General features: G+C 46.6%; 1 protein-coding gene across 1 annotated transcript; it reads right to left on the minus strand.

Annotated features, from left to right (window-relative positions):
- Positions 1 to 5,253: 5,253 nt before the first annotated feature.
- Positions 5,254 to 16,754, minus strand: LOC123162801 (uncharacterized). Its single transcript, XM_044580563.1, has 5 exons — positions 15,467 to 16,754; positions 13,410 to 13,949; positions 12,618 to 13,298; positions 11,874 to 12,533; positions 5,254 to 6,536 (listed from the first exon to the last, which is right to left on the minus strand). The coding sequence occupies exons 1-5, from the start codon at positions 16,658 to 16,660 to the stop codon at positions 5,433 to 5,435; spliced, it is 4,179 nt and encodes a 1,392-aa protein (XP_044436498.1). The 5' UTR covers positions 16,661 to 16,754; the 3' UTR covers positions 5,254 to 5,432.
- Between the last annotated feature and the right edge of the window lie 9,677 nt (positions 16,755 to 26,431).

Genomic DNA, 26,431 nt, shown 5'->3' on the forward strand with positions numbered 1-26,431 from the left:
TGTGAATACATAGACAAACTGAGTGTCACTAGTATGCCTCTACTTGACTAGCTCGTTTATCAAAGATGGTTATGTCTTCTAGCCATGGACAAAAGAGTTGTCATTTGATTAACGGGATCACATCATTGAGAGAATGATGTGATTTACTTGACCCATTCCGTTAGCTTAGCACTTGATCGTTTAGTATGTTGCTACTGCTCTCTTCATGACTTATACATGTTTCTATGACTATGAGATTATGCAACTCCCGTTTACCGGAGGAACACTTTGTGTGCTATGAAACTTCACAACGTAACTGGGTGATTATAAAGGTGCTCTACAGGTGTCTCCAAAGGTACTTGTTGGGTTGGCGTATTTCGAGATTAGGATTTGTCACTCCGATTGTCGGAGAGGTATCTCTGGGCCCTCTCCGTAATACACATCACTATAAGCCTTGCAAGCAATGTGACTAATGAGTTAGTTGCGAGATGATGTATTACATAACGAGTAAAGAGACTTGCCGGTAACGAGATTGAACTAGGTATTGAGATACCGATGATCGAATCTCGGGCAAGTAACATACCGATGACAAAGGGAACAATGTATGTTGTTATGCGGTTTGACCGATAAAGATCTTCGTAGAATATGTGGGAGCCAATATGAGCATCCAGGTTCCGCTATTGGTTATTGACCGGAAACGTGTTTCGGTCATGTCTACATTGTTCTCGAACCCGTAGGGTCTGCACGCTTAAGGTTCCGACGACAGTTATATTATGAGTTTATGAGTTTTGATGTACCGAAGATTGTTCGGAGTCCCGGATGTGATCACAGACATGACGAGGAGTCTCGAAATGGTCGAGACATGAAGATTGATATATTGGACGACTAAATGCGGACACTGGAATGGTTTCGGGGGTTATCGGATATATACCGGAGTACCGAGGGGTTATCGGAACCCCCCCGGAGGTTAATGGGCCTCATGGGCCCAAGTGGAGGAAGAGGAGAGGCGGCCAAGGGGCAGCTGCGCGCCCCTCCCCCCCAAGTCCGAATTGGACAAGGAGGGGGGGCGGCACCCCCCCCTTTCCTTTCCCCCTCTCTCTCCTTCCCTCTCCTCTCCTACTCCAACAAGGAAGGGGGGAGTCCTACTCCTGGTGGAAGGAGGACTCCTCCTGGCGCGCCCCTCCTGGCCGGCCGACCGCCTCCCCTGGCTCCTTTATATACGGGGGCAGGGGGGCACCTCTAGACACAACAATTGCTCTCTTGATCTCTTAGCCATGTGCGGTGCCCCCCTCCACCATAGTCCTCCTCGATAATATTGTAGTGGTGCTTAGGCGAAGCCCTGCGACGGTAGAACATCAAGATCGTCACCACGCCGTCGTGCTGACGGAACTCTCCCTCGACACTCGGCTGGATCGGAGTTCGAGGGACGTCATCGAGCTGAACGTGTGCAAGAACTCAGAGGTGCCGTAGTTTCGGTGCTTGATCGGTCGGGCCGTGAAGACGTATGACTACATCAACCGCGTTGTTCTAACGCTTCCGCTTTCAGTCTACGAGGGTACGTGGACACACTCTCCCCTCTCATTGCTATGCATCACCATGATCTTGTGTGTGTGTAGGAAATTTTTGAAATTACCACGTTCCCCAACACTTTCAGTAATGCGGTCATAGTTGGTTTGCGGCAGAGACGCTGGTCCTCGCTTCAGGGCATCCAAAGTGCGCTTCGCTTTCACCGGATCTATCTTCTCCTCCGGAGGTGGATGTTTCTTAGCTCTTACCGCTTCAAAGACGTCGTTCACTTGGCCTTGAACGACCTACTCGTTTTCCTCCACGTTCATCTCGTATGGTAACTCTCTACAGGTTGAGAGATGCACCGAATCTGTATTGCCTCCCGCCTCTGGCTGTACTGCTAGATGTAGGAGCAGCCGGAGCGGCTGCGGCTGTCTTCTTTTGTTGCTTGCGAGGCGGAGAAGAAGGAGGCGGAGTGCTACGACGTGCCGGAGCAGCCAGAGCGGCGCCGTCCATGTTCCGCCGTTGCTTATGAGGTGGAGGAGGAGGCGGGCTGCTCGCACGCGCAGGAGAAGGCAGAGAAGGAGGCGGAGTACTGCTGCTCGCACGCGCCGGAGCAGGCGGAGAAGGAGGCGGAGTACTGCTGCCCTCACGCACCAGAGCAGGAGGCGGAGTGCCCTGATCACTCGCCCGAGGTGGAGGCAAAGGGGGCGGAGTGCCCGACTGACTCGCCGGAGGAGGAGGAGGAGGCGGAGGCGTGATGTTCAGAAGCTTGATGTGCTCCTTCCGCCATAGACATGGAGTCTTCAGAGGAAGATCAAACTGAGTCTCCCCTTCACCTGTAGGGTGGTCAAGCTGGAGCTGCTCAAATCCCTCTGTTATTTCATCCACCATCACAACAGCATAGCCTTATGGAATCGAAAGGCATTGAAAAGTTGTGTCGGGTTGAGGAGGGAACACAGAGCCGACAACCGCCTTGACTTGGAGGTTCTGCCACTGCGTCATAAGCTGGCACTGGTGTGAATCCGTGATAGCATCCACGGGGTGGCTAGGACCCGTGAAGTCAGGCTGCTGAATGAGCTCGGTGGAAGCCATTCTGCTTCTCCGCTAAGATGGCGGGGGTAGCTTCTAGGGTAGCTTGGGCAGGATCTCGCTGGTTCTCAACAGCTTTTCGTTCCTCTAGCTTTCGTACCCTTGCCTGAAGCTAGTGCAGTTTGCTCAGCTCCACTTTCCTCCTCCTATCTTGGGTTTTATAACCGCCTGCGTTGGGAAACCCAACCTTTCACCCAACGGAGCCTGGCGTGCCTTGTGTTCGTCCAGGGTGCTCAGGATTCCCGAGGGCCTTTGTGAGCTCGTCGCTCTCCCTGTCAGGAACGAACGTCCCTTCCTGTGCTGCCTTGATTGCTGCCTGAAGCTTCGTGATGGGTGTTGCAAGTTGCTCGTCCGTCCAAACGCACTTCCCTGTTCCAGGGTCCAAAGTTCCCCCAACACCGAAGAACCAAGTCCTTGAATGGTCTAGCCAGTGCAATGTCTCTGGTTCGACCCCTTTAGCAATCAGGACACTCTCAACCTTGTCTCGCAACGGCTGGGATTTGAGGTAGCCACCTGACCCTGTGCGTTGGTGATGCTCCTTCTTTGCAACATTTATCTTGTTTGTCACTGACATCTTCTTACTCTTCTCTAATGTCTTATGGGCCACAAATGTGGCCCAGTGATCTCTTATCTTCTCAAATCGGCTAGTGAATTCTGGAGTCTTGTTTTTATCGACATACGTTGATTTCAACTCATTCATCCACCTCCTAAATAGATCTGCCATCTTCTTGAGAGCATAAGCCTTGAGCAATGGCTCTATAACTGGCTTAGCCGGATCCTCCTCTGCCGGTAGGTCTGCCGGTACGGTGAAATTTTCCTTTAGCGCGGTCCAAAGATCATCTTTCTGTCTATCTTCGACATAAGAAACTTGAGGGTCTTTGGTCATAGGCTTATACCATTGGTGGATGCTGATCAGGATCATGTCCCTAACAAGAACCCCGCACTGAGCATAAAATGCTTCCTTGGTCCAGAGGGGTTCAATCGGTTGGCCATCGCCCACGATTTCTGTGATCGTGAACCTTTCATCCTGGCGCAACCTTGTCCTTGGTCCTCATCTCGTTACCGAAGTTTGGCTCGATCCGGAGGGCTATAAAATAAGAAAGAAGAGTTAATATATGTACAAAACAATTAATGCATCAATTAGCTAGTCACCACAGGCTTAATTAATATATATATACACACCTCGCCGGACTTTACAACAGCTGATCCCGACTACGTTCGGTCACCGAAGCCGTCATCACGGTCGCGGGAGCCATCATGATCATGACTTTCGACCTCCATTATTCGATCACCGTAGCCTACTTCCTCTTCCAGACCATCGTTTTCGTTGATAAATAACGATAAGACATCAGCACCGTCGCGGATTATGTCCTCCAATATCTCTTCTTGGTCGAAGTCTCTTTGTTTATCCATAGTTTCTGCAAATATTACAACATGGCAATTAATATACAAACATGAGAGATGGATATATTAATAGTGGCAAACATAGACCTAGCTAGCTAATCACAACACTTCTAGGGTTTGGGGTGGCCTCGACAACGCTCTTTTAACTTGGTAAATTTGGGTGGCCTCGACACTTCTAGGGTTTGTGGTGGCCTCGGCAAGGCTTCTAGGGTTTGGCCAGGACCGCCTCTCTCATGAATGTACGAAGTTCGGACCGCCTTTCTCATGAATGTCAAACAAGGGATTTAACAAGATGGGACCATTCTGGATGTGCAGAAAAAATGGACCCTATTTTTCCTGATCTCATCTACCCTTCTGTATGTCATGTTGTCTAGTGTTAAAGGGTTCAATACTTTGACACAAGAGAACATGCACATATAGGATGGTAGATGAGATCAGGGGAAATATGGATCAACTAAATTATGCACATCCATAATGGGGGCATTATGGACAAATCTCCTATAAATCTCGAGAGAGTTTGTCGGGTAGGGGCGGGAGGGGGTACGAGATCGACAATGTTTTTTTCCATGGTTTGGGTGTCCTCGAGAGTTGGCCTAGCGAGAGGGGGTTGATCGACGTCCCCCTCTCGACCCCTCGATGATCCTCGACCCTCGACCCCTCGAGGACCCTCGACCACTACTAAGGAAAACCTTATACACAGAATCTTAGCAGCAGCGCGGCTCAAAAAGGGGCGCTAGTACTAATTATCAGCAGCGCGTGCTTGCAAAACTCGCTACTGAAACGGATTTAGCAGTAGCGCGCTTGGAGCAACCCGCGCTGCTACAAATATCGACCGACAGTGTCCGCCAACCTACATTCAGCAGCAACGCATTGTCTCGACCCGCGCTACTGCTAAAGCGTTAGTAGTAGCGTGCTTTTTCTGAGATCGTTGCTGCTAATTTTCAAATTGGGCACACTGTTGGTCCCAGTTAGCAGTAGTGCTTGTGTGGGAAGCGCGGTGCTGCTAATTTATTATCAGCAGCGCGTTTTACCACCCGTGCTACTGCTAAGCCCCACAAGCCCAGCACCTTTCCCCACCCGCCCTCCCCTCCCCCATCTCCTCTCTTCCCTTTCCCCTACCCCCCACATCTTCCCTCTCTCACTCTTCTTCTTCCTCAATACTTCTCCCCCATTAGTCTCCTTCTCCTACCTATCTTTCTCTCTCTTCATTACTCCTAGCTAACTACACCACCTCCATTAATGCATCTCCTTTCTCTTTTTTCTTCCCATTCCACTAGTTGAAGTTGTCTCCTCGCAAATTAGCTAGCTAGGTAGATGTAGCATTTAGTTAAGTGACCTATTTGCCCCCTAACTAGATCTATCTTTGTCAAGAAGAGCTTTGTGCACTTTTGATCTCCCTACATCATCATCTCCACCGTGTGCTCGATCTCGAGATAGAGGTGATTAAAATTTTATGCTTCTGATGATGACATATAATACTCATCTGATGATGTTGATATAGAATCGTCCTCTTCTTCTGCTGGTACGCCTGGGTTATCCATTGGTTCATGAGCGACGTCTAGTCTGCCAGCACGAATGTATTGTAGCTTATGAAGCTTGATGATAGCCGGTGGCAACTTAACAATACAGGTGTTTCTGACATCTAGAGTCTGTAACTGCCTCAATCTACCCAATGAATCTGGGAGACGGGTAATCTCTTTGCATCCTCGTAGTGACAGAAACTTTAGACGAGGTAGTAGCTTCCCTATTTTCTCGAGGTCACCATCTATTACATCTAATGTGTCTTCTAGATCCAGCACCCTAAGCAGCCTCATGTTTATATCTATGGAAATGAAAAAGGATCTCCACTCCCCAAACACTGTCAATGACCTTAGTCGTGACAAGTCCATGCTCTTAAATACAATCTCATCTCTGTCCCAACTGCTCCTTATGGCGAGGTGTTGTCCTACTTGTTTGAAATTGGCACTAGAATAACCCTCCAGTTCAAACACAAGGTTATCTTCCATTGGTCGTGAGATGATGTATCCATGAAAGAAACCGTTGACTTGGCACAAGCCATCAACCTTGCCCTTTGATGCATAAACGCTTCGTCTCGAGCACCTGGGTGGCTTGCTTGGTGGTTCTTGGATTATGCTCAGATTGACCAGCTCGGAGAACAATATTTCCCCGTCCTCCTTCGTGCTAATTCCAATATTTTCCCTAGAGTAGCCCTCAGCGATCCACCGCCTCAGCAATCTTTTTCGCCTAATATTGTAGTCTGCAGAGAAGACTGAGAGATAGAAGACACATGGTTTGAGTGCATCTGAGAGAGCATCAAAGTAAGCCTGCATCCAACTAAATAGACCCCTTAAACTTAGGTATCTTGAGTCCGTCTCCAGTCTGTCCATGAAGTGATTGTTTAAGTTCTTCAACAAAGGTATACGTTTGTGCCCCTTGGATGCGCGGCATCGTTCACCTATAGCAACTATTAATTTGGGGAGTCTTCCACACTTGGCCATGGTAAGTTTTGAAATTTTAGTCTCCTTTGGAGTCAACGACTTTCCGCCAAAAGCTACCTAAGATCAATAATCTGATTAAATTCAATATGATGAACAAAAATTTAATCTGGAAATGATACTGACTAGATTAGATCAAACTAAACATAGAAATCAAAATAAAGCCATCACCGAATGAACTTCAAAATGACAACCACAACGGCGATGACAACAACAATAACTCATGGTTCTGGCAAGTGGATAGCTAACTTTCTTACAATCCTATCCATGCCTAGTTGTTTGATGATATTACAGTCCTTCAGCTCTATCTTTATAGATTCCTCCAATGTCAAGCTTTGTCTACCCTGGCTTCTCTTGACAGAGGGTACAAAATGATAAAAAATTAGTTAATTGCTAAAGGCGAGACCTGGCCCTGATGGATTTTCTTATGGAACTTTATTAGGTCTTTCACAGATGTCATCAATAAAAATTCGATGACTCTATTCCATGAGTTCCTTACTTGACAAATTTAACTGAAAATAACGCTTCTTCTAATGTTCAATTAGATGCTAGTCTCATACAATAGGGCCGACCCATTTGTCTGTTGACGTTCAGTCATTTGTCCATTGAATGCCAGTTTTAAGATACTCACTATGTGACAAAGAACACATATATAGTGGTGTGCCTCATGTGGTTCGTCTCACTTAAACAGTTTTTGTGCAAGAAAGATGCATCCCTTGAGGTGGTGGGAAAATCATGCTTGGTTTAGATCGGAGAGATAATGAGGCAATCCTCAAAACTGATCTAAACAAATTACAAGAAAGTCAAATAACTCTTTCTGATTTACACAATGCCTGATTCACCATTCAGTCACACCACAATACTGAATACTGGTGCTGGAGGAGATGTTGAAAGGTAGATGGGCTTTACAGACATACAACAATAATTTCTGGAAAATCTCAGAGGACCATGTGTGGTGTCATGACATGGGTTGAAGTTTAATCCCATAAAATAACTCTCTTCAACACCACGTTGAAGCACCTACGCGGCCGCCTGCCATGCCTCGTCCTTGAACCTCTGGCTACTCCACCCCAGTGACAACATGCACGGTTGTATGGGAGAGTAGGCATCCAAATCTCCAGCCTTTGCGATCCCCCATAGACAGAACGATGCGGCTACTCGCATCCGGCTTTCTACTTCGACTACTGCCTTGACTTGTCCTCGTGTTTTTCATATGGGTTGAATAAATAAAAAATAATTAATATAGTCAACAAGAGCGTCCAAACTTGGGGTGTAGCGTGACGTAGAGCTGGCGAAAAAAGTTCGAATACGCTTAAAGAGGGACTACCTGCTTCTGGTGAACCAATGTGTCATATATGGCCAGTGCATGACAAGGGGCGCTGACGGCCACCGAAACCTCAAGTACTTTGAAGAAACGGAAAGTTAATTTCAATTCTAATGAAGTGGCCAAGTTACCACTCCTTCAGGAAATGTACAAAAGGCCTCTTATTTCAAGTCTAACTTTGAGTGATCCTCCGTAGCCCTGCCATCCAAGTGTTGCTATTGTGTGCATCAAGCACGGTGGTCCTCTTCTTGGTATACAAAGGGAAGAGATCAGGAACCAAATCCTTGGGAGCTTGTCCTTCTAACCAATCATTGTGCCAGAAGGAAGTCAACCGACCATTCCCAATTGTTATAGCGGTAGAATCACTGGAAGGAGCAGTGTCCACCTCGTCGACTAGCCACAATGGGTAGTAACATAGACTAGTAACATGCATATATATGTTACCAGTCTATGTTACTACCTCTATATATAATGGGGTGTAACATATGTATGGTAACATGCAACACTTCATTTATTAGGCTACAGACACATCTTGCCTTGATATGTGTGATGTTACTCATACTACTAGTAACTAGCTATGTTACCACTTTCGTCTCTTTCTTCATTTATTGCTTGCCACATCATCTATTTTATCTAGATATGTGTGACGTTACTACCTATGTTACTCCCATTGTGGATAGTCTTAAGGAATTGTAGAACCACTCCATGGCCTGAGATCTCACTAGTAGAAAACGCGCCTTTAGTCTCGGTTCCAGAGGGCCTTTAGTCCCAGTTCTGGAACCAGGACTAAAGGGTCGGGACTAAAGCCCAAAACCATTAGTCTCGGTTAACTTATGAACCGGGACTAAAGGAGCTCCACGTGGCCGTTGTCTGGAGCTCCAACTTTAGAGCATCTCCAGCCGTTGAGCCCATCAGGAAGCATTTTTTTCGCCGCTTGGGGGAGGGGGGGCTGCCGGCGGAAATTTTGGCCTGGGGATGAAAAAGTTTCCAGCCGTGTCCACCCCAAGCCGTGCCCAGGCCGCACCCGCCGCAGGCCACGGCCGGCCCGGCCTCGCTGCCGAGCTTGAGCAGCATGAGCCCCGAGCTCTACCCAGGTGGACGCCTCGGCGGCGGTGGCCCCCGTGCCCGCGCCGTCCCCGCGCAGCGGCGGCGGCAGCGAGGGCGCGAGCGCGAACTGGCGGAGTAGAGGAGGGCGCGAGTGCAAGGCGTCGAGCGCGAGCCGGTAGGGGAGGCGGCTGGGGCGGGGGCGTGCGTGAGCCGGCGGAGGAGGCGGGGCGGAGGAGGCGGGAAGGCGAGGAAGAGGAGCGGGGCGGAGGAGGAAGGTTCCCGAATACAGTTTGGTGGCGCTGCTCCCGGTGTCGGTGCTTCCATCTCCACCGGCACGACGGGACCAGCGGCATTGAACCGGTGTGCGTGCGGACGGGACGACGATGCGTGCGCCGAGCGGGGGAACACGAACGCGGCGTGATCGGCCTGGAACATGAGGCGCAGCGCCGCCGCCATGCGAGCTGCGGAGAGGTAGGAGTGCGCCATGGCGCGCGGCCGCGCGGTGCTACGAGGAGGGAGATGCAAAGCTCGGGGTGATGTGGAGCGGCACAGCGCCAAGCAGCGGGGGACGGCGGAAGAGGGGTGGAGGAGGCGGGGCGGGGTGGAGGAGGTGGCGCGGCGAGGAAGCCGAGTGGGGCGGAGGAGGCGGAGAGAGAGAGATTCCTTTTTCATGCACATGCACTGGTGGGCCTAGCACGAAAAGGAGGGGAGAGATAGAGAGGAGAGAGGCTGACCGGTGGGGTTTTGCCATGCAAAAATTAACGCCGGCGGTCCCAGGTGCACCCCGATGGGCTGGTTTTTGCCTGAGGTCGCCGGGGCTATTTTTGCCCAAATCCGGCGCAAAACAACGTCTTGGGGGCGTGGTTGGGGCCTTTTTTTGCGCCAGTGCTAAAAAAGGTGCTTGGGGGGCTTGCCCCGGACTTGAACACCCTTCCCATTTCTAGCTGGAGGAATGGATGTAGTAGTGAGGGTGTCCTTGGAGGATATGGAAATCAGGGAGATAGGTGCAGGTGGCAAGAGGGAGAAGAGGAGGAGATGATGCTACATGAGTGGTCTATACCGATCTCCCCGCTGAGACAATGGCGGCTTGATATGTCCCTAGACGATGAGTCAAAGTGTGGTTGGGGGCAGCTGCTAGCGAGAGCTCTGCTCTCGCTAGCGCTCTCCAACTATCACTCTTTCCTCTTCTGCCATTGCAAGCTCTAAAGAAGGATATTTTCCATCGTGCGTGTGAGTTGCAGAAAACATCGACATTGAAGGATAGAGTTGCAGAAACCACAATTCTACAGTTTTATGCCAAAAATCACTAATTCTGAGCCTAATTTTTTGCAAAAAACACTAGTTGTCGGCTTTGGCCCTTTTAATGATGATTATGACATGTGGAGCCCGCTTTTGTCGATGTGGCATAACGGTTCGGACTAAAGGACGTTAGATGATTTTTTTTTTGCCAAAAACTCCTTCATTGATAAACAAATAGCCAGCTCCCCCCGGGTCAAATAGATAAAAAGGCCGCAGCCGTGGCCTCCACTGCTCCGGGATGTGCCTGCGCCGCCGCCGTGGCCACAATTGCTCCGGGACGCGCCCGTCGCCGCTGCCCATCCCCTCTCCTCACCGGGCCGCCGCCCCTCCCCTCCCGGCTGCCGCCGTCGCGCCGGATCCGGCCACATCTGGCCGCCGCCGTGACCTCCACTGCTCCGGGACGCGCCCGCCTGGGAGGCCCGCAAGGCGCGGCTCCAGCTCCGACCTCCTCTCCATCCCATTGCTCTGGCAGACGCCTCCTCCCGTTGCTCTGGCCGCCGCCGCCCGTTGCTCTGGCCGTCGCCTCGTCCCGTAGCTCGTCTGCGGCGGAAGAAGGCAAGGTGGAGCGACACCGGCAGGGAAGATGGAGGCTCGGGCTGCTTGCCACCTGTGCCGAGGTCCGCCACGGCTATGCCGCTGGTGAGTACTGTCAACGGCCATGCCGCAAGATGAGTGCTGCGAGATGGGCGAGCTGGGGCTGATTGCATTTATCTATTATGAACGAAGGGTGTCTGTGCAAAATACAAGGGGCTGTTCTGTAAATTTGGAACTGACTACCGTCTAACGCCATCTGTGCTGAATCGTTACGCCACGTCAGCAAATTTGGGTCCCACCTGTCATAATCAACATCAAATGGATCAAAGCCGCCAACTAGTGTTTTTTGCAAAAAATTAGGCTCAGAATTAGTGTTTTTTGGCACAAAACTGTAGAAGTGTGATTTCTGGAACCCTAGCCTTCAATGTCGATGTTTTTCACAATTCACTCCCCTCCCTGGGATGTGCATTTCTCCAGCTATCTTGCCTCCCACACATGTAAACATTAAATGGTTAAAGCTTACGTAATAGCTAATCGACTTAGGTGGCCTCAAAGGAGTAATAGCTAGCCCATTATACTAGCTAGGGTTAATTACTCAAGGACTGCTGGTTACTACCTTATTAGTCATACTCTTAGGTGGAAAATTGATTCATGGTCATATGCTATTTGCGGCTCTGTGGACTAACATTAATTCACGATGCAGTAGACCAAAGTTGCACGGAGGGGGATTTCTTTTCCAACGTAACCCATCCCAAAATAAATGTTTACATTATTTCAAAGATGCATAGTTATTGGTCTTGTTTAAGAGATCTACTGGAGCTTAAAAATTTAGATGGTTCATAAATCAGACTTTCCATCCAAAATGTATAAACATTTTAAAATTTGGAAAGCAAGGTATACACTCATAGGTATTCTGGAGGAGAAAGATTTGTGGTTGGTGGCAGACCCGGTTAACAATCTCAAACCTTGATATATGAAAAAAAAACAAGTACTACTACATTTGAATGCAAAAAATGGTACATTAGCATGCATGGCTAGCTAGGAAGGCAAGACTGCGTCAAAGCATGTGAATGTATACAAGGAAAATGGTCAACTCAGTGAAACGGATTTCAATGTATAGCACTACGTATGTAGAAAATACAGAATTAAATTAACGAGAGCTACAAGGTTCAGACTAGAACAAATGAACATACCTTTCTAAAGAGATAAAGTGCTGCTCCAGCCTCTAGACCCTTGGCGTTAACCACCCGGTATGCATGTTCTACACAATGTGTGGCGATGTTTTCTTCATGCGCAATGACAATAATGATGCCTTCAATGGTCGCAGGCAACAGGGCATCTCTTATCAAGTCCCACACATGTGTAGAGAGTAGACCATCAATAATAACGAAGCACTTCTTACGTAGAAACTTGCGACATTGCATAATTGGATCTAGAGTGCCATCAATCAAGCCAACTGTCACAGTTTCCTTCGCTTCAAGGTCATCAGAATGAAAATCCAAAAGTAAGTGCCAACAGAATTCCGTCAAATTGAATGGATTTGGCACGTCAACCCAGCTGAAAGATGTAAAGCTTTCACTATCAACCCTACGCCCCACGCCACCCAAACCAATTTGTTCTATACCCAGCAATATTTTATAGTAGACGCTTCTCACAATAACTGATTTCCCAACACCGGCAATTCCCCATACAGATATCAAACCAACATGAGTCGATAAATGATCCATAAGCTCACCAGCCGCTTTATCTTGACGGCCAACAAGTTCAAATGTGCTGTTCCAGTGAGCTGCCTCTTTCCTCCGACTGGAAAAAAAGCAAGATGCATCGCGTTCATTTCCAGAGTATCCACAACCCTGCAAGTTAAGATGCGTAACTGTTAATGTAACTAAAATGAAAAGGTGAGGGAGTATAATAGTATATATACAGTAATGTGCTACCTTTCTCAATGGACGGAGTGCATCTACAGCTTCTGCACCTTTAATGTTGAACACTTGAGCTCTGTGATATGCACAATGTGTGGCGACACTTTCTTCATTTGTAATAATAACGATGGCACTTTTATTATTCTCTAATGGCAACAGAGTGTCTCTTATCAAGTTCCAGTCATGTGTGGAGCACAAACCATTAATAATAACTAAGCATCTATGTCGATTCATGAATTCACGACACCCTTGAGTTGGGTCATCCCCTTTCATCATACCAAATGCGGCCTTTTCCTTGGCGTCAAGATCATCAGAATGAAAATCCAAAAGTAATCTCCAAGAGAATTCCTTCAAATGAAAGGGATATGACACATTGACCCAGCTGAACTTTGTATATTTCAGGAAAATTCTTCCACGATTTTCACCACCGATTATGTAACCAGGTCCATGGTTCATAGTCAGCATTTGGATGTAGTAAATACATCTAACGAGAGGAATTTTCCCAGCACCAGCAGCCCCCCATAAAGAGATCAATCCAGGGCATTCCAAAGCTGATTTAACGTCCCAAACCAGACAATCCGAACGCACAACATGGCCAAATTTATTCATCCATATGCCAGCCTCTTCTGTTCTGTTGGAGAAAAGTTGACCCCTGTAAGAAGCCTCTTTGCCTCCAATTGCATAGTGTTGACAACTCTGCAATGGATAAAATTGTTGAACAAACCAATTAGGTCAAGAGTTGCTTTGTTGAATTATCATTATGGGACGCAATGCATACTTTTATCAACAGAAACAAACCATGCATACCTTTACCGAGTGACAAAGAATCATGTCGGCTTCCAAATCTTTAATGTTGATTGCACGATCTTGCTTGTCAGCACAATATCTGGCAATAGACTCATCTTTTGCAGCGACAAGGATACATCCTCTAATATTCTGGGGTAAAACTATAGATTTTATTTGGTCCCAGTCACCCGCCGACTCCAGACCATTAATAATGGTAAGACATTTGTCTTCATGCAGAAACCTGCGACACTGTTGAGTTACACCTTGGTCTCCCATCCTATCCACTACCGAAATTTCCTTGGCTCCAAAGTCATCAGAGTAGAAACTCAAAAGAAGGCGTCTGGAGAAGCACTCCAAATTGAACGGTTTGGGTACATCGACCCAGCTTTGTATTTTAAATTCTACTCCATCAACATCAAAGCCTTTCGACTTATTTGTTATGCTGGAGTACACGTCATCAACAAGAGTTGATTTTTTATGTCGAGTTCCCCACACACAGATAACACCACCACATCTTAACTGCCAACTAATTTCACTCATATCACCACGACGCCCAGGAACCTGCATATATGCAACCAATTACAACTGCTAAATCGCACCGCAACCATTCAGTCAACATTCTACAACATTGGAAGATATTATGTGCACGAATGTTTGGGTTTTGCATGTGTGAAAAAGATATAACTACAAATAAGCCCGGACTTAGTACACATGATTCTATTTGCATCCATGAAACTATTTAAGGAAAAAATATGCATTTCTTTCTACAGTATTGGCTTGGCTCACATTTCCACTCACACTACTTTGGGCTCCCTTTACCGCCCAGACCATGACACTTCAAGTTATTGACGTGACAGGATCACAACTCAAATTTTAGATATAAATCTGAGAATATTCATACATGTAGCTTGTGGTGTTAAGTACATACTTCTGAAGATGCTTTGAAATGAAAGAATTTATGACTTGTGATGTGAAGAAACAAAGATACTTGTTTAGACATTTAAGATGTCATATTTTGAAACAGAAATTAACATGTCTATGCTCCATCCGCAAATGCACATGTATGAATGTTTTCAGTTATGTTCTTTTTGCTTCAAGTTGTTATTGTTGTTTGATATACCAGTGAGCAGCCAAATATTTTATTTCTACTAGAGGAAAATTAGCCAAATCAATGGTTCAGGTAAAATAAGTTGAATTTTATTTTTATTAATAAAAATACTTTAAAATTGTGAGATGAATATCTGGAATCTTTAACGGCTTCATATTAAATACAGTTCTATACATATTGCCATACTAACTACACATACATCGATAAATGCCAGTATGGCCGCGACATTTATCGAGTAAAGCATTTTTCATCATATGTTATCTTTTGCATCTTTGGAATCGAATATGCAGTTTAGATATTCACATACATCTAATGAACCCGTATATTAAATATCATTGCTATGTGAAACATTTTATCTAGAATATTCTTAAGTTCTTCCTAGCTTACTTGTTCAAATGTTATTAATGTTTTTCTTCAATTCAGTAGCGGCTGCAAAAGCTTCTAAGGCATATCAGCACAAGATTATTTTTTTAAACACACATCAAAGGAAGACTGGAGAAACTGAGCCAAACCAGATCACATGGCCGTGAGCCTCACACGCTAGTAAGTAATGAAACTAATCAAACTATATGTAGATCGAGAGTATGTAGATGTATGTCATGGTTAAACTCATCAGAAGATGGATGCATGAGTAGAAATAGGTGGATGGTTGAATTCTCGATGGAACTATGTATATATTATACTCCCTCCGTCCCATAATATAAGAGCGTTTTTTATAGTACACTAGTGTAAAAAATGCACTTATATTATGGGACGGAGGGAGTAAGTTTTAAAACATGAATTTTACCAGGTATGTGAAAACTAGCATCCAGAAAAGAAAAGAAAAAACTTGATACAACCTTAGTTGAAAACTGCAACACTTTTTTTTTGGATCAGAGGGATTAACTTTTCAACAATTAATCAGATCAAATATACCTTAATACTATTTTTCATGGAAGCATTTGATTTTATTCCGGTCATAGGTACATACCTTATTGAAAAAAGCACAAAGTGATTGACCATGAGAGAATTGTCTAAGCTCTGATACTTGGTACGGCTTCCCTGTGCAGGAAAGCGCAAGCCCAAGCGCAAGCCCCAGGTGTTCCGTCAACACGAGAATCCGGCTGCCCTTGTTAGTGTACGGTAGATACATCTTGATGACATCCCACTCTGCTACAGTGCGTACATCTTCCAGGATGACGAGATACCTACGATCTGTAAACTTGGCTTTGATGTCAGAAGTGGAGGATGCCATAGAGCGGACTAGGTTGGTAGCCCGTGCGATCCAGCTCCGATTGTCGCTCCGTGCTTGTGCCACCATCTCTGCACACCATTCGAGCTCTTGTGGTGTTGTTGACTTGTTGATGTTGTGGTTTGGTTGGTGGGAGGAGGTGGCGTAGAACTGAGTGAGCAGGCTCTTGAGGAAATCTTCGGGGTCAAAAGGACACTTGATCTTTACCCACGCACGGACATTGAACTCTTGCTGGATTTGTGGGTCATTGTACGCCTCCTTGATAACGTGAGTTGCCCCCAAGTGAGCAGATGGTGTACTTCCCCATAGTGAAATGACTTGAAGATCGCTACCTTCACGGTTGATAATCTCCTTGAGCTCACCGGTGCCACCTCGCTTCTTCCCAGCGGCCTCCCACACATCACATAGGATGTGGAACGCTGATGATACACCGAGGTAGGCACTGTCTGGCATAAGCGCCTCCGTTGGAGAGGAGACAATAGTAGCTGCAGAATTGGAGCTGGAGTCGGAGTGGTTGATGAGGTTGTAGCGGGTGTTCCTCTGGCTTACATCCTCCACCCTGGTCTTGAGTTGTTGTATTTCGGTGACTGCCACATCCAATGGCAACGGCGGAGCCGTCCAGATGCAGGACGGCACAAGGCGCCACCACCAGGTGGACTTGTTATCGAGGCTGACCACGAGCTCAACACAGTCCTCCACGTCGAAGGCAAGGTCGCGGACCTGCCTCACCCATGTCCTCACGACTTCATTCTTGTTGCGCTCCGAGTTGGCGGCGTTAAGGAAGGACCGCATCATCTGGAATTCACCGGTGATGAACACCAGGTCATTCTGGACGCGCACCTTGAGCTTCGCCTCCTCCTCGATTGCCGACTTGACTCTGCTGACTGCCCCCTCCACCGCCGTCTTGGTTAGCCCAAGGGCAAACTCCGCCATACTCTCCTAAATGTGGGTTTGCCTGGTTGCTTCTGTGTTACAACTACTTTTGTGGTGTGGTGTGGTGTGGTGTGCTAGGATGGATGGAGCTGGCTAGCAACTGATGATGCTTGGTGTCAAGTCTCGATGATATATGAAGCGGTGAGCCCTATTCCTGTATTGTGTCTATTCAAAAGGAGTTGGGAGTTGACAAGGCAACTGGAGGTACCCCGGCCGGCTGGCTTTTCTGCACCAATACATCGATGGACTACATCCTTGCCGGTTCAGCGAATCTGATCCTGCACCACGCAAGTTGATTCATTAATTGGTTCATGCATGTGATTGTGCAGTAGCTAGTCAGATCTGACAGGCATGGTTAAACGATACTTTTTCTTTTTCGAGGGATGGTTAAACAATACTTACTTGGGTAAATTTGTGATGAGAAGAGTTTGGCATCGATCCAAATCCTAATTAAGAAACCGATTCATCTGATTCGCTGGACGATTCAGTCTTAGTCCACAGTAACCAAACGCGGAGCACCAATCGAGTTAGCTAAACCATGGCTTTCCATGGATAGAACTTGCAAGCCAGTGGTAAATTCTCGATGAAGTCCATGTATAGAGATTTCATACAGCAGGACGTGAAAGTTGATAATAACAAGATGATTTGAAAAATAAAGATACCGCTCCAAAATAAAATCTTCACATGGTATCTTCCTACAGGAGTCATTCTTATCAAAAATAACCTTGAAATAGAAATTGACATGAAAGCACACAATGTGTTTTTTGTCATGATGAGACAATAAAATACTTAATTTTTAATGCAAATTAATTGGTTCGTTCTATATGGTCCGCCATCCAAGTAGCTTTTGGCTTCTATCCTCCACGTAGTGTTGCTAACATATTTAGCAACTGGTTAGATGAGATTGATCAAAAGTTTAGAATTCTTCTCAGGATGGGAGCGCTAGCCATTATTTGGTCGTTTTGGCTATGTACAAATGATAAAGTCTTTAACGACAAAAAATCTTCTCTTCTGCAGCTTATCTACAGATGTACTGGTACACTTCGTTTATGGTCATCTCTACAACGTGTGGAGGATCTAGACCTATTTACGGAGATGTGTACATGATTGGAGGTTACGGCGAGGGATACTTTTATACGACATGGATGGCAACATGATCTTCGGATTGGTCCGCCCTCATTGTAGGCGTTATACTATCTCTAGATCATTGCTTGTATTTTTCCTAATTTTTAACCTTTTTAACTTTTCGAACATCGACTTGGTTGGCTGTGTGCTTGGTGTAATACTTATTCTTTTAGTAATAAAGCTCCCCTTATCTAAGAAAAAAAATCATGGCTTTCTCAACTGAAAGTCTGAAACTCTACTAACTAACCTACTGAAAATCAACAATAATGCGTCGGTTTATTTGAATTTAGAATTCAGCTGTCACAGCTGTAACCAATAATTGATTTCAGAAAAGCTTGATGTGCAAACATAGTTGTAATAAAGACGTGGAATAGAAAATATGAACAGGCCATGCCAATAATTGATATACATTACTAGCAAGGCTAAGCCTTTTCTTGAGACATCTTCTGGTCTTTTAGCTCTTGAAATAGAATACCAACGCTTCCTTTGAAAGCTATTGTCTGAAGTTGACAGTTCTGTAAAATAGTTTTCTAAACACTCTTATATTAGTTACGGAGGGAGTACTTCATAAATGTAGTGTCTTGAATCAACCAAATACTATCGCCATTCTTAAATATAAGACGTTTGGGCAGTTTAAATTAAACTGCCAGGAATGGAGGTAGTATATTACTTCTGCAATCAAGACTTGCAAACTAGACAGTTAATCTTGTTTGTTAACAACGCAACATGTGGTACCTATAGTTGATCAATTAACTGGTAAATCCATGTGATTAGACACAGAACTAGTCGCACGATTAGTCACCGGGACGGCTTAATGAACTCAACAACTGACCCACCAGTAATCAGCCTACGCATATATATTTCAGACAATTTCTAAAGATATATAAAATTGAGAGGCCGGCTTAGCTGTCATCCAGCTGGATCCGAGAGTGACGGCGAATCCAAAATTTTAGCTAACTTGTATCAGCATCAAAGTAGACTTTCCTTTGCGTGCATACCTGTACCTCCACTGTCCCGATCTATACGTGTACATATAGACAGGACACCGTTAAACCAGAAGACTTGGGGTGTTGATCGACGTCCCAATTAAGAAACTCCTGGATTGGATTTGCCAGCCGATGGAGCATCTGTTCACATTAACTGAACATGAGCTGGCCGCTATCATGTGTCGCCACATGGGGTTGTACTATTGGTCCAAATAAGTATATTTCACAACTTAGTAAACAAACTCCGAGTTACAGAAATTTGCAGGGATTGAAAACAACTGAAAGAGCATAATCGAACAAAAGGGTTCAATGTGGGAGGGTCGTGTTAAAATTATGAGCAATTTCCGAATTATTAGCTAAATCATGGCTTTACAATTGAACGTCATCTAATTAAAGTAACCTATCGGATGGTTTAAACAACAGAGCACCCACAACAGAGCACCGAAGTATTAGCATGCTATATATTAGCGCACTATATAAAATGTGGGAGGGTCGTGGGTACACCAGTAGCATATTTTAATGCCCGGCGCCATTTTTATATAGCGCGCTATTTTTTTTGCCTTGCTAAGCATAGGTGTACCCACAACTCATCCATCTGTTTCCTTTAATAATCGATAATGTTAACGCCCACACGTGTGGGCGTTCACCACCCCGACCACACGCAAGCATTTCCGTTGGCTTCGGTACGCACGAATCTTGTAGCAAACAGGCCGGTTTTCGGCGCCACGTAGGACGAGTCTCGTGTGCGGTGTGCGAGTCAGTTCGCCCGCACGGTGGTTGCCATCCCGTGGTCAGCGGTTTCCACTCAGAGGCGTGCGGTGGAACTGCCATGCGCCCGCACGCCACGCTCCGACCGCGGTTGACGTCAAACACGTCGCACACCCCTGCACCCTCTCCCTCACGGTTCCATTTACTTACCCGCGACGCATTTACTGGCACAACCCACTCGCACTTGAAACCCCTGGAGGAGAAGGCGACGTCGGAGGCGGAACAATCGACGGTGTTCGCGGCCGTCGGTGGTGCTCGCTGGAGTGGAGCGGCTTCGCCGGAACCCGTGCGGGTTGAAGGTAATGCTCGCTTCATCTCTTGCAACCACTTCCTGCATTTGTTCCCCTTTCCCTCCCTGTTCGATTCCTAGATCGATTCCTAGAGATTCTGGCGATTCGACGGTGCGTCGACGTTCCCGCCGGCGCCGAAGTTGTCTGCTAGCCGTTTTTTGGTGGCACTGGGCAGTTTCGTTGCCGTCGCGGCGGCGACATCGTCGGTGCGGTTATGCCTGTTCGGAGGCACGCACTAGTCTTGCGCATGGATTTGGGAGGTGTCCCCCAGTTTGTTTTGATGCGCATTGGTTCGAATTTGTGTTTGCAGTCAGTTCGTGCGAGAATTTTGAGGGTGATTTTAAAGTCGAAGTAGTTGCCACTGAAACCTAGATCTAGTTAGTTTGGTTTTGAAACTGTAGAACGAGGCGAACTTGGCAGAATGACTGAACGTGAACAAATGTGTGGCAACTAAACTCCCTGAACAAATGTGATAGTTGCCACAAACGTGTTTTCCTTTGCGGCAACAAATTACTGAAAATGTCTGTCATAGTTGCCACATTCAAGCTTTCACGTATGGCAACTAATTTTATTTAATGACTATGATAGTTGCCACACCCACGCTCTTTCATGTGGCAAACTGAATTTTGCTGAATTTATATGATAGTAATCACAAACATGCTTTTTCATTGTGAGATCTAATTTTTTCTGAATTATTTGTTATAGTTTCCACACTTTGATAGTTGTCACAATTGGTAGTCAATGCAGTTTCGGCATCCAGCTGCACTGGACGACAACTAATGTGCACATCGAGTGTGCGTGTTTGCCACTTGGATTGTATAATCATGTGGCAAATAGAATGTGAACACAATGTCTGTTGCCACAATGCATATATGATAGTGTGGCAAATTGGCTGCATAATATGGCAACCACATTTGCGTACCAATTGTGCCAGATGCCATATCATGTATGTTGCCATATCATGTCTGTTGCCATGTTACAGTTAGTACAATGTGGCATTTTCATTGTACTACGGACGCAATTTTTTCGTTTTGCCACAATGACTTTTGTGATATCTGAACACACTGTGCCTGTTTTCAGGTTATCGATTCAGATGTGGTTTCATTGCTTTTTTGTACTATACTGGGCTAACATGGCAACTTCAACATTTTGTTTTCAAGTGCATTAACCAACGTGCTTACTTGCCACGTTTATGTTCTCGACAATCATAAGGGGGGAGGGGGGGGGGGCGTGCGTGTTCATGCTATATTTTTGCATTCACTAGTTGACATTTTCTGTTAGGTGGCAAATGCTTACCTCTTGCATTTAGATTTCCCCCCTTAACAATTTGGTCTGTTCCTACATCAGCAGAATGGCTCGTGGCGATCATCAAAATGATGACGATGATTTCATGGATCCACCACAGCGTAACCGGGCAACTGGACGGAGAAAAGAGGGCGACGAGGTAACTGTCCACACACCCGCCCCATCTCCTCCCGATTTTTGTTATTGGTTGGCACCTATATCTTTTGTAGTCGTCTGTCATGAACTAAATTTTCATGACATTGCAAAACATCGCAACAGCTGATCACTTTTGTGTCTGTTTTTTGCAGAAGAAGAAACGTGTTCGCAACAGAGCCTCCCAGGAACGTCTGACTGTGTTGATTGAAAAATTCACCGACGATCAAAAGGGGGCTGCTGCTGAGATGGGTATGCAGGCTCTGATGGATGTCCGGTGCACGAACCTTGTCAACCCTATATGCGACTGGCTTGGTGAGATCTACGAGCCTGCCTCCAGAGAATTCGTGATTCCGGGACGCGGAAGACTTCCGTTGAACGAGGAATCCGTGTTCTGCACTTTGGGTGTGCCTCGTGGACATATCAAAGTCCCATACGAGGTCAATAATGAGATCGAGGAAGCGCTGTTTGCCCGTTTGTTTCCTGGATTGGAGTCCATGCCGAACACGTCTGTACTGGCAGATTCGCTGCAGGCCATGACGACGCACGGAGATGTTTTCAAGATGAAGCTACTCATGTACCTCATCTCAGCTGTTTTCGCGCCGACCACTTCCCTTCGCCCAAGCAACAAATGTTTCCCCATCCTGGTGAATGATCCATCCTTTCTACTCTATTTTCCTTCAATCTTCTGGCTCCGATGTCACGTGTTAAGCTAATGATTGCCAGTGTTTTCGTTGTTTTTTTTTCGTTTGATTTCTGATGCGGCAAACTTTTTGCCCTGAAATTTTGTGTGGTGCAGGCGAATCTGAAAAATGTGAAGAACATGAAGTGGTGTAAGTTTATTGCCGACTTTCTCCACGATGCTTTCAAAAACAAGATGTACCAGAAGGGTTGTCGACTGCATTTAATGGTATTTATTTTACCAGATCTCTGTGTGAACTCTTGTTTATAACACAATTTTATTCATGCATGGCAACTCGATCATAACAAGATGGCAACTGCCATAATGACAATGTGGCAACTGCCATAATGAGAATATGGCAACTGTCATACTGACAATATGGCAACTGCCATCATATTAGCATGGCAACTGTTATCACAGTATGATGGCAACTGCCGGCACACTATGATGGCAGCTAGCACATACATACTATCATTGGATCATACATTATCCTGCTTTTTTTCCTAACTACAAAGTACCCATGATGGCAACTGACATTTCTTTCTTTGTAAAATTGTTCTAAATCAGCTCATGTATGTCGACTGTCTTGATCTGTCCACCGTGGATTTCTCTGGGGTAGGAGGTCCGCCGCCTACGCACAAGTTTGTTGTTTCTGCGTGGACCATCAACGCTGTCAAGGCTGTGCTTGCCGCAGACAGGGCAACTGATACCACATATGGAAAACTACAGGTTAGTTTTTGTTTATCTCTTCCCACGGCATGCTTACAAATTTGACATGAGGCAACCGTCTGTGGTTTATAAGGCATGCTTACAATTTCTTTTTGTTTTTCATAGCTGATGGCCAAGCATGCTATAGACTACAGCGTGTTTGGGGGGCCTAAAAAATTTGGAAAGTGGATGGACGTGCACTCAGCTCCGTCTTGCCCTTCTGAGGTAATCAAAATATCGACATCCATTGTTTGCCATGGATTACTTGTTGATGTCGCGCAAGCGACTGCAATACGGGTTGTTGTTGATGCTTCTTGTTTTCGTGCACATGCGAGGGCACCAGTTGAGCATCTAATTGGGCAGTTTGCATCCGGAATGACCGACTTGCTCGGGAAGTTGGTTGAGGGGTGGACGTCCCTCAGTGCCTCTGGCAGCGACGCGGTTGCGAGGCAGTTCACTTCATTTGTCCCAGAACATACACATCGATCAACCGGTTGTCGTGGCCGGTATGACTACAACAGTTCCCAAGAGCCCGATGACACACAAGATGATGTAGATGGAGACGCTGGCCTCAGCAAGGATGACGACGATGACATGGATAATGTGCATCAGGACACGGATGACGATGAACATGCTGAAGTTCGCACAGGCGGCAACAAGGGCAAGGATGCAACAGATGCCCCCCCACCAGAGAAAGTGATAGAACATACGGCTGCGAGAGGCGAGGGGGTGTTACCATCAAGGAGGGGGAGGGCTCCAGATGATGTTGGGCAGGGTTCTCATGGCAAGAGGTCTAGAACCGATCCCGTAGCTGCCAGGAGGAGGTTCGACTTTCAATTTTAGTTTTCTGTTGTGTCTATTTTCTTGGAACAATCTCATCCATTTCTTTGCACTTGTTTTTTGTCAAGCGCGGCAATGGGTTTGTTGTCTGACAGTTGCCACCTTCTTTTTTCCCTCCATCTGTTACATGCAGGGAGCCGACCGCTGGTGGACGAGCAGTTACGAAGAAACAGGCGCCAACGCCAACCCATGTTTCTGCTCGCTTGAACAAAGGTGCCCCCATTGCCGGTGACACCCCTTCCACCAGGTCTTCTCCTCGTACGACGACGACCAACACCGGGGATCCTATCGTGTTACCAGACCTGAGGAAGCCAGTCAAGAAGTATGTTTATCCATGTGCTTTCATGTACATAGTGGTATTTTTTCTTGAATTTCCAATGCTACTGTTTCAGCTTGTCACATGTTCTTCTGTCATCGTCCCCCACGCGGCAACCGCTGTTTTTCCAAATGATTTCTTCCTTCATTTTTTTAGTTTACGGCAACTCCTATTGGTCTTTACATGGCAACTGGCATCTAGGCTAACTGGCAACTACCACTCTACCTAATGGCAGCTGCCATCTTTTACCTTTGGCTTTGTGAGCTCATCCCACACACAGGTTTCAAATTGCATTCCTGACAGAACATACACTTGTATCATTCTTCAAGTTCGCTAACATGGCAACTGCTGCTGGATGGCAACTGCTAACTATGACACATGGTAACTCATGTTGCCATTACATGGCAACTACCAGCTTTTCCACTTGTTTTTTTCATTCTTTTAAGATTTCTACCATTGCAAACATATTTTTGTTCATTTTTCATACCTTTCTCATGTGATTTTTTCTTTTTGCAGGGTGAAGAAGACTACTACGCGCGGGGCCAAGCATAGCAGTAAGGACCCGTTCGAACGCCTACATTCAAAGTTGTCAACGGGGGGCAACTCAAATGTACATGAGGCACCCGACGACAACACTGCTGCTGCACCGATGACTGCTCCCACCAACTCTGATGCAAGTGGCCGACCATCTCCGCCGGCTGCGGATGTCCAGGCTAGAACAACATGCATCGGTACATCGGGGAGTGACGAGTCGGTATCTGCCAGGACAGCTAAAATATTGCCAACTCTTCTGGCAATGAAGGATGCTGCTGTGAGCCATGCCACCCCATCAGCAAGTGTTGAAGTGGACGCTCCCGAGACGAACCTAGGCAAGGAAGATTCCCGCTCTTCCGACACTGATTCCAAGCGCGTGCGTGGTGGCACACCTGTGTCCACGACAGAAGCCACTGAGGCGGCAGTTCATAAGGATATGCCATCTACAGGTGAGAGTCCCGGCACAACAGCTCCAGCCCCTGTCGGTGCAGATACTGCTAAGGTGACCGTGGCGCGTGCTGGTCTTCCACCTAGGCGTCGCAGCCCCCGCAAGCAACCAATAGTCATACCCAACGCACCGGCTATATCTAGGAGCAGGAGAGACGAGTCTGGGTATGTTCCTGCGTCCACACTGTTTCCGCCACCCGCCAAAAACAATGTGATGGAGAAACCGCAAGACCGGAGCACAATTGATGCAGGTGTGAAGCCGGGCACGAGTGACGCAAGTGAACGGCCGGAGCAGACTGCGCCTTTACCCGCAGTGGAAATCCCCAGCATAAATCTGTGCACTTCCAGGCTCCCAGTCAATGTCGGCGTCCCCTACAGCCCAACTAAGAAGATTGCCATGAAAGCTGTTGCTGATACCACTGACAACACGCCCCGCCTTGCAAATAAGCCCGAACATTCTGTAGCGGCCGATTCAGATATGTTTGTTGATCTTTCACCATTGGATTCTGCCCCGCAAATCGTTCATGGTCCGGCCAGTAGGAATGAGAGGCACCCAATGGCATTTACCCCACCGAGCTTCAGCCTTGGCATCAGTCAAGATCAACCGGTGGTGCAAGATCCTTTCCCAGTTGCCTTTGCTTTCCCAGGAGGCATGCCCGCAATTATGGCGCAGCCAATGGTCGAAGGCAGGAAGGCTGTCAAGTTTTCGGAGCATATTGTGCAAGGTACACTTGTCATGTCCTTATGATTTTCCTGTATAGATCTTTGTAGTTTGAATTTTGTCCCAATCATATTATTTTGGGCGTTCTCACTTGTGATGGCAACTGCCATGTGATGACATGGCAAGTGGATTTGATGCACCATGTCCTACATTTTTTTTGTTGCCATGCTGCATTTTTGACATTTGGGTAAACACGTGGCAACTGAAGTTGATTCATCATGGCAACTGTATTTGCTGGCACATGGCAAATATAGTGCATTCCACATGGCAACTGGATTTGCCACACCATGTCACCTGCATTTTTTTTGTTACCATTCTGCATTTTTTCTGTACGGCAATCACATGGCAAGTGGAGTTGACACAACATGGCAACTGCATTTGATGTGACATGGCAACCACAATCCATCTAGATGGTAATTCAGCACAACTGCATGGCAAGTGTAGTTGTCATGACGTGGCCACTGTAGTTGCACCACACATGTCAATTTCCCCACTATTTTTCTACCTACATCTCACATCATACACCCCATTTCCTCACAACCCATTTGTTTTCTGACTTTCTCCTTATCCTAACACACTTTTTATTTTTTGAATCATTGCAGGCACCCCTGAGGAAATTTCATCGTCACTTGACGAAGCTTACCGCAAGATCGAGGAGGCAGCATTGCAGAGGAGGACGTCGCGAGGGCAAGGGCAATCAAGTTCCAACTTGCCTGCAGAGACGGCATCTGAGGATACCATCTGAGGATACAATCAAGTGCCACCCCTGGTTCTGTGAGACAGCAGAGGGTAGTTCACCCACCTCCCGCGGAAGACTACGAGCCCGAATTAAGGGCCACTAAGGAACAGACCCAGCTGTACGACATCATCAAGCGGTTTGGAAATGCGAAGGCCAGCAGCAAGCACATGAAGGAGCT

Source organism: Triticum aestivum, chromosome 7B (genome assembly GCF_018294505.1).
Source record: "Triticum aestivum cultivar Chinese Spring chromosome 7B, IWGSC CS RefSeq v2.1, whole genome shotgun sequence".
Lineage (NCBI taxonomy): Eukaryota > Viridiplantae > Streptophyta > Magnoliopsida > Poales > Poaceae > Triticum > Triticum aestivum.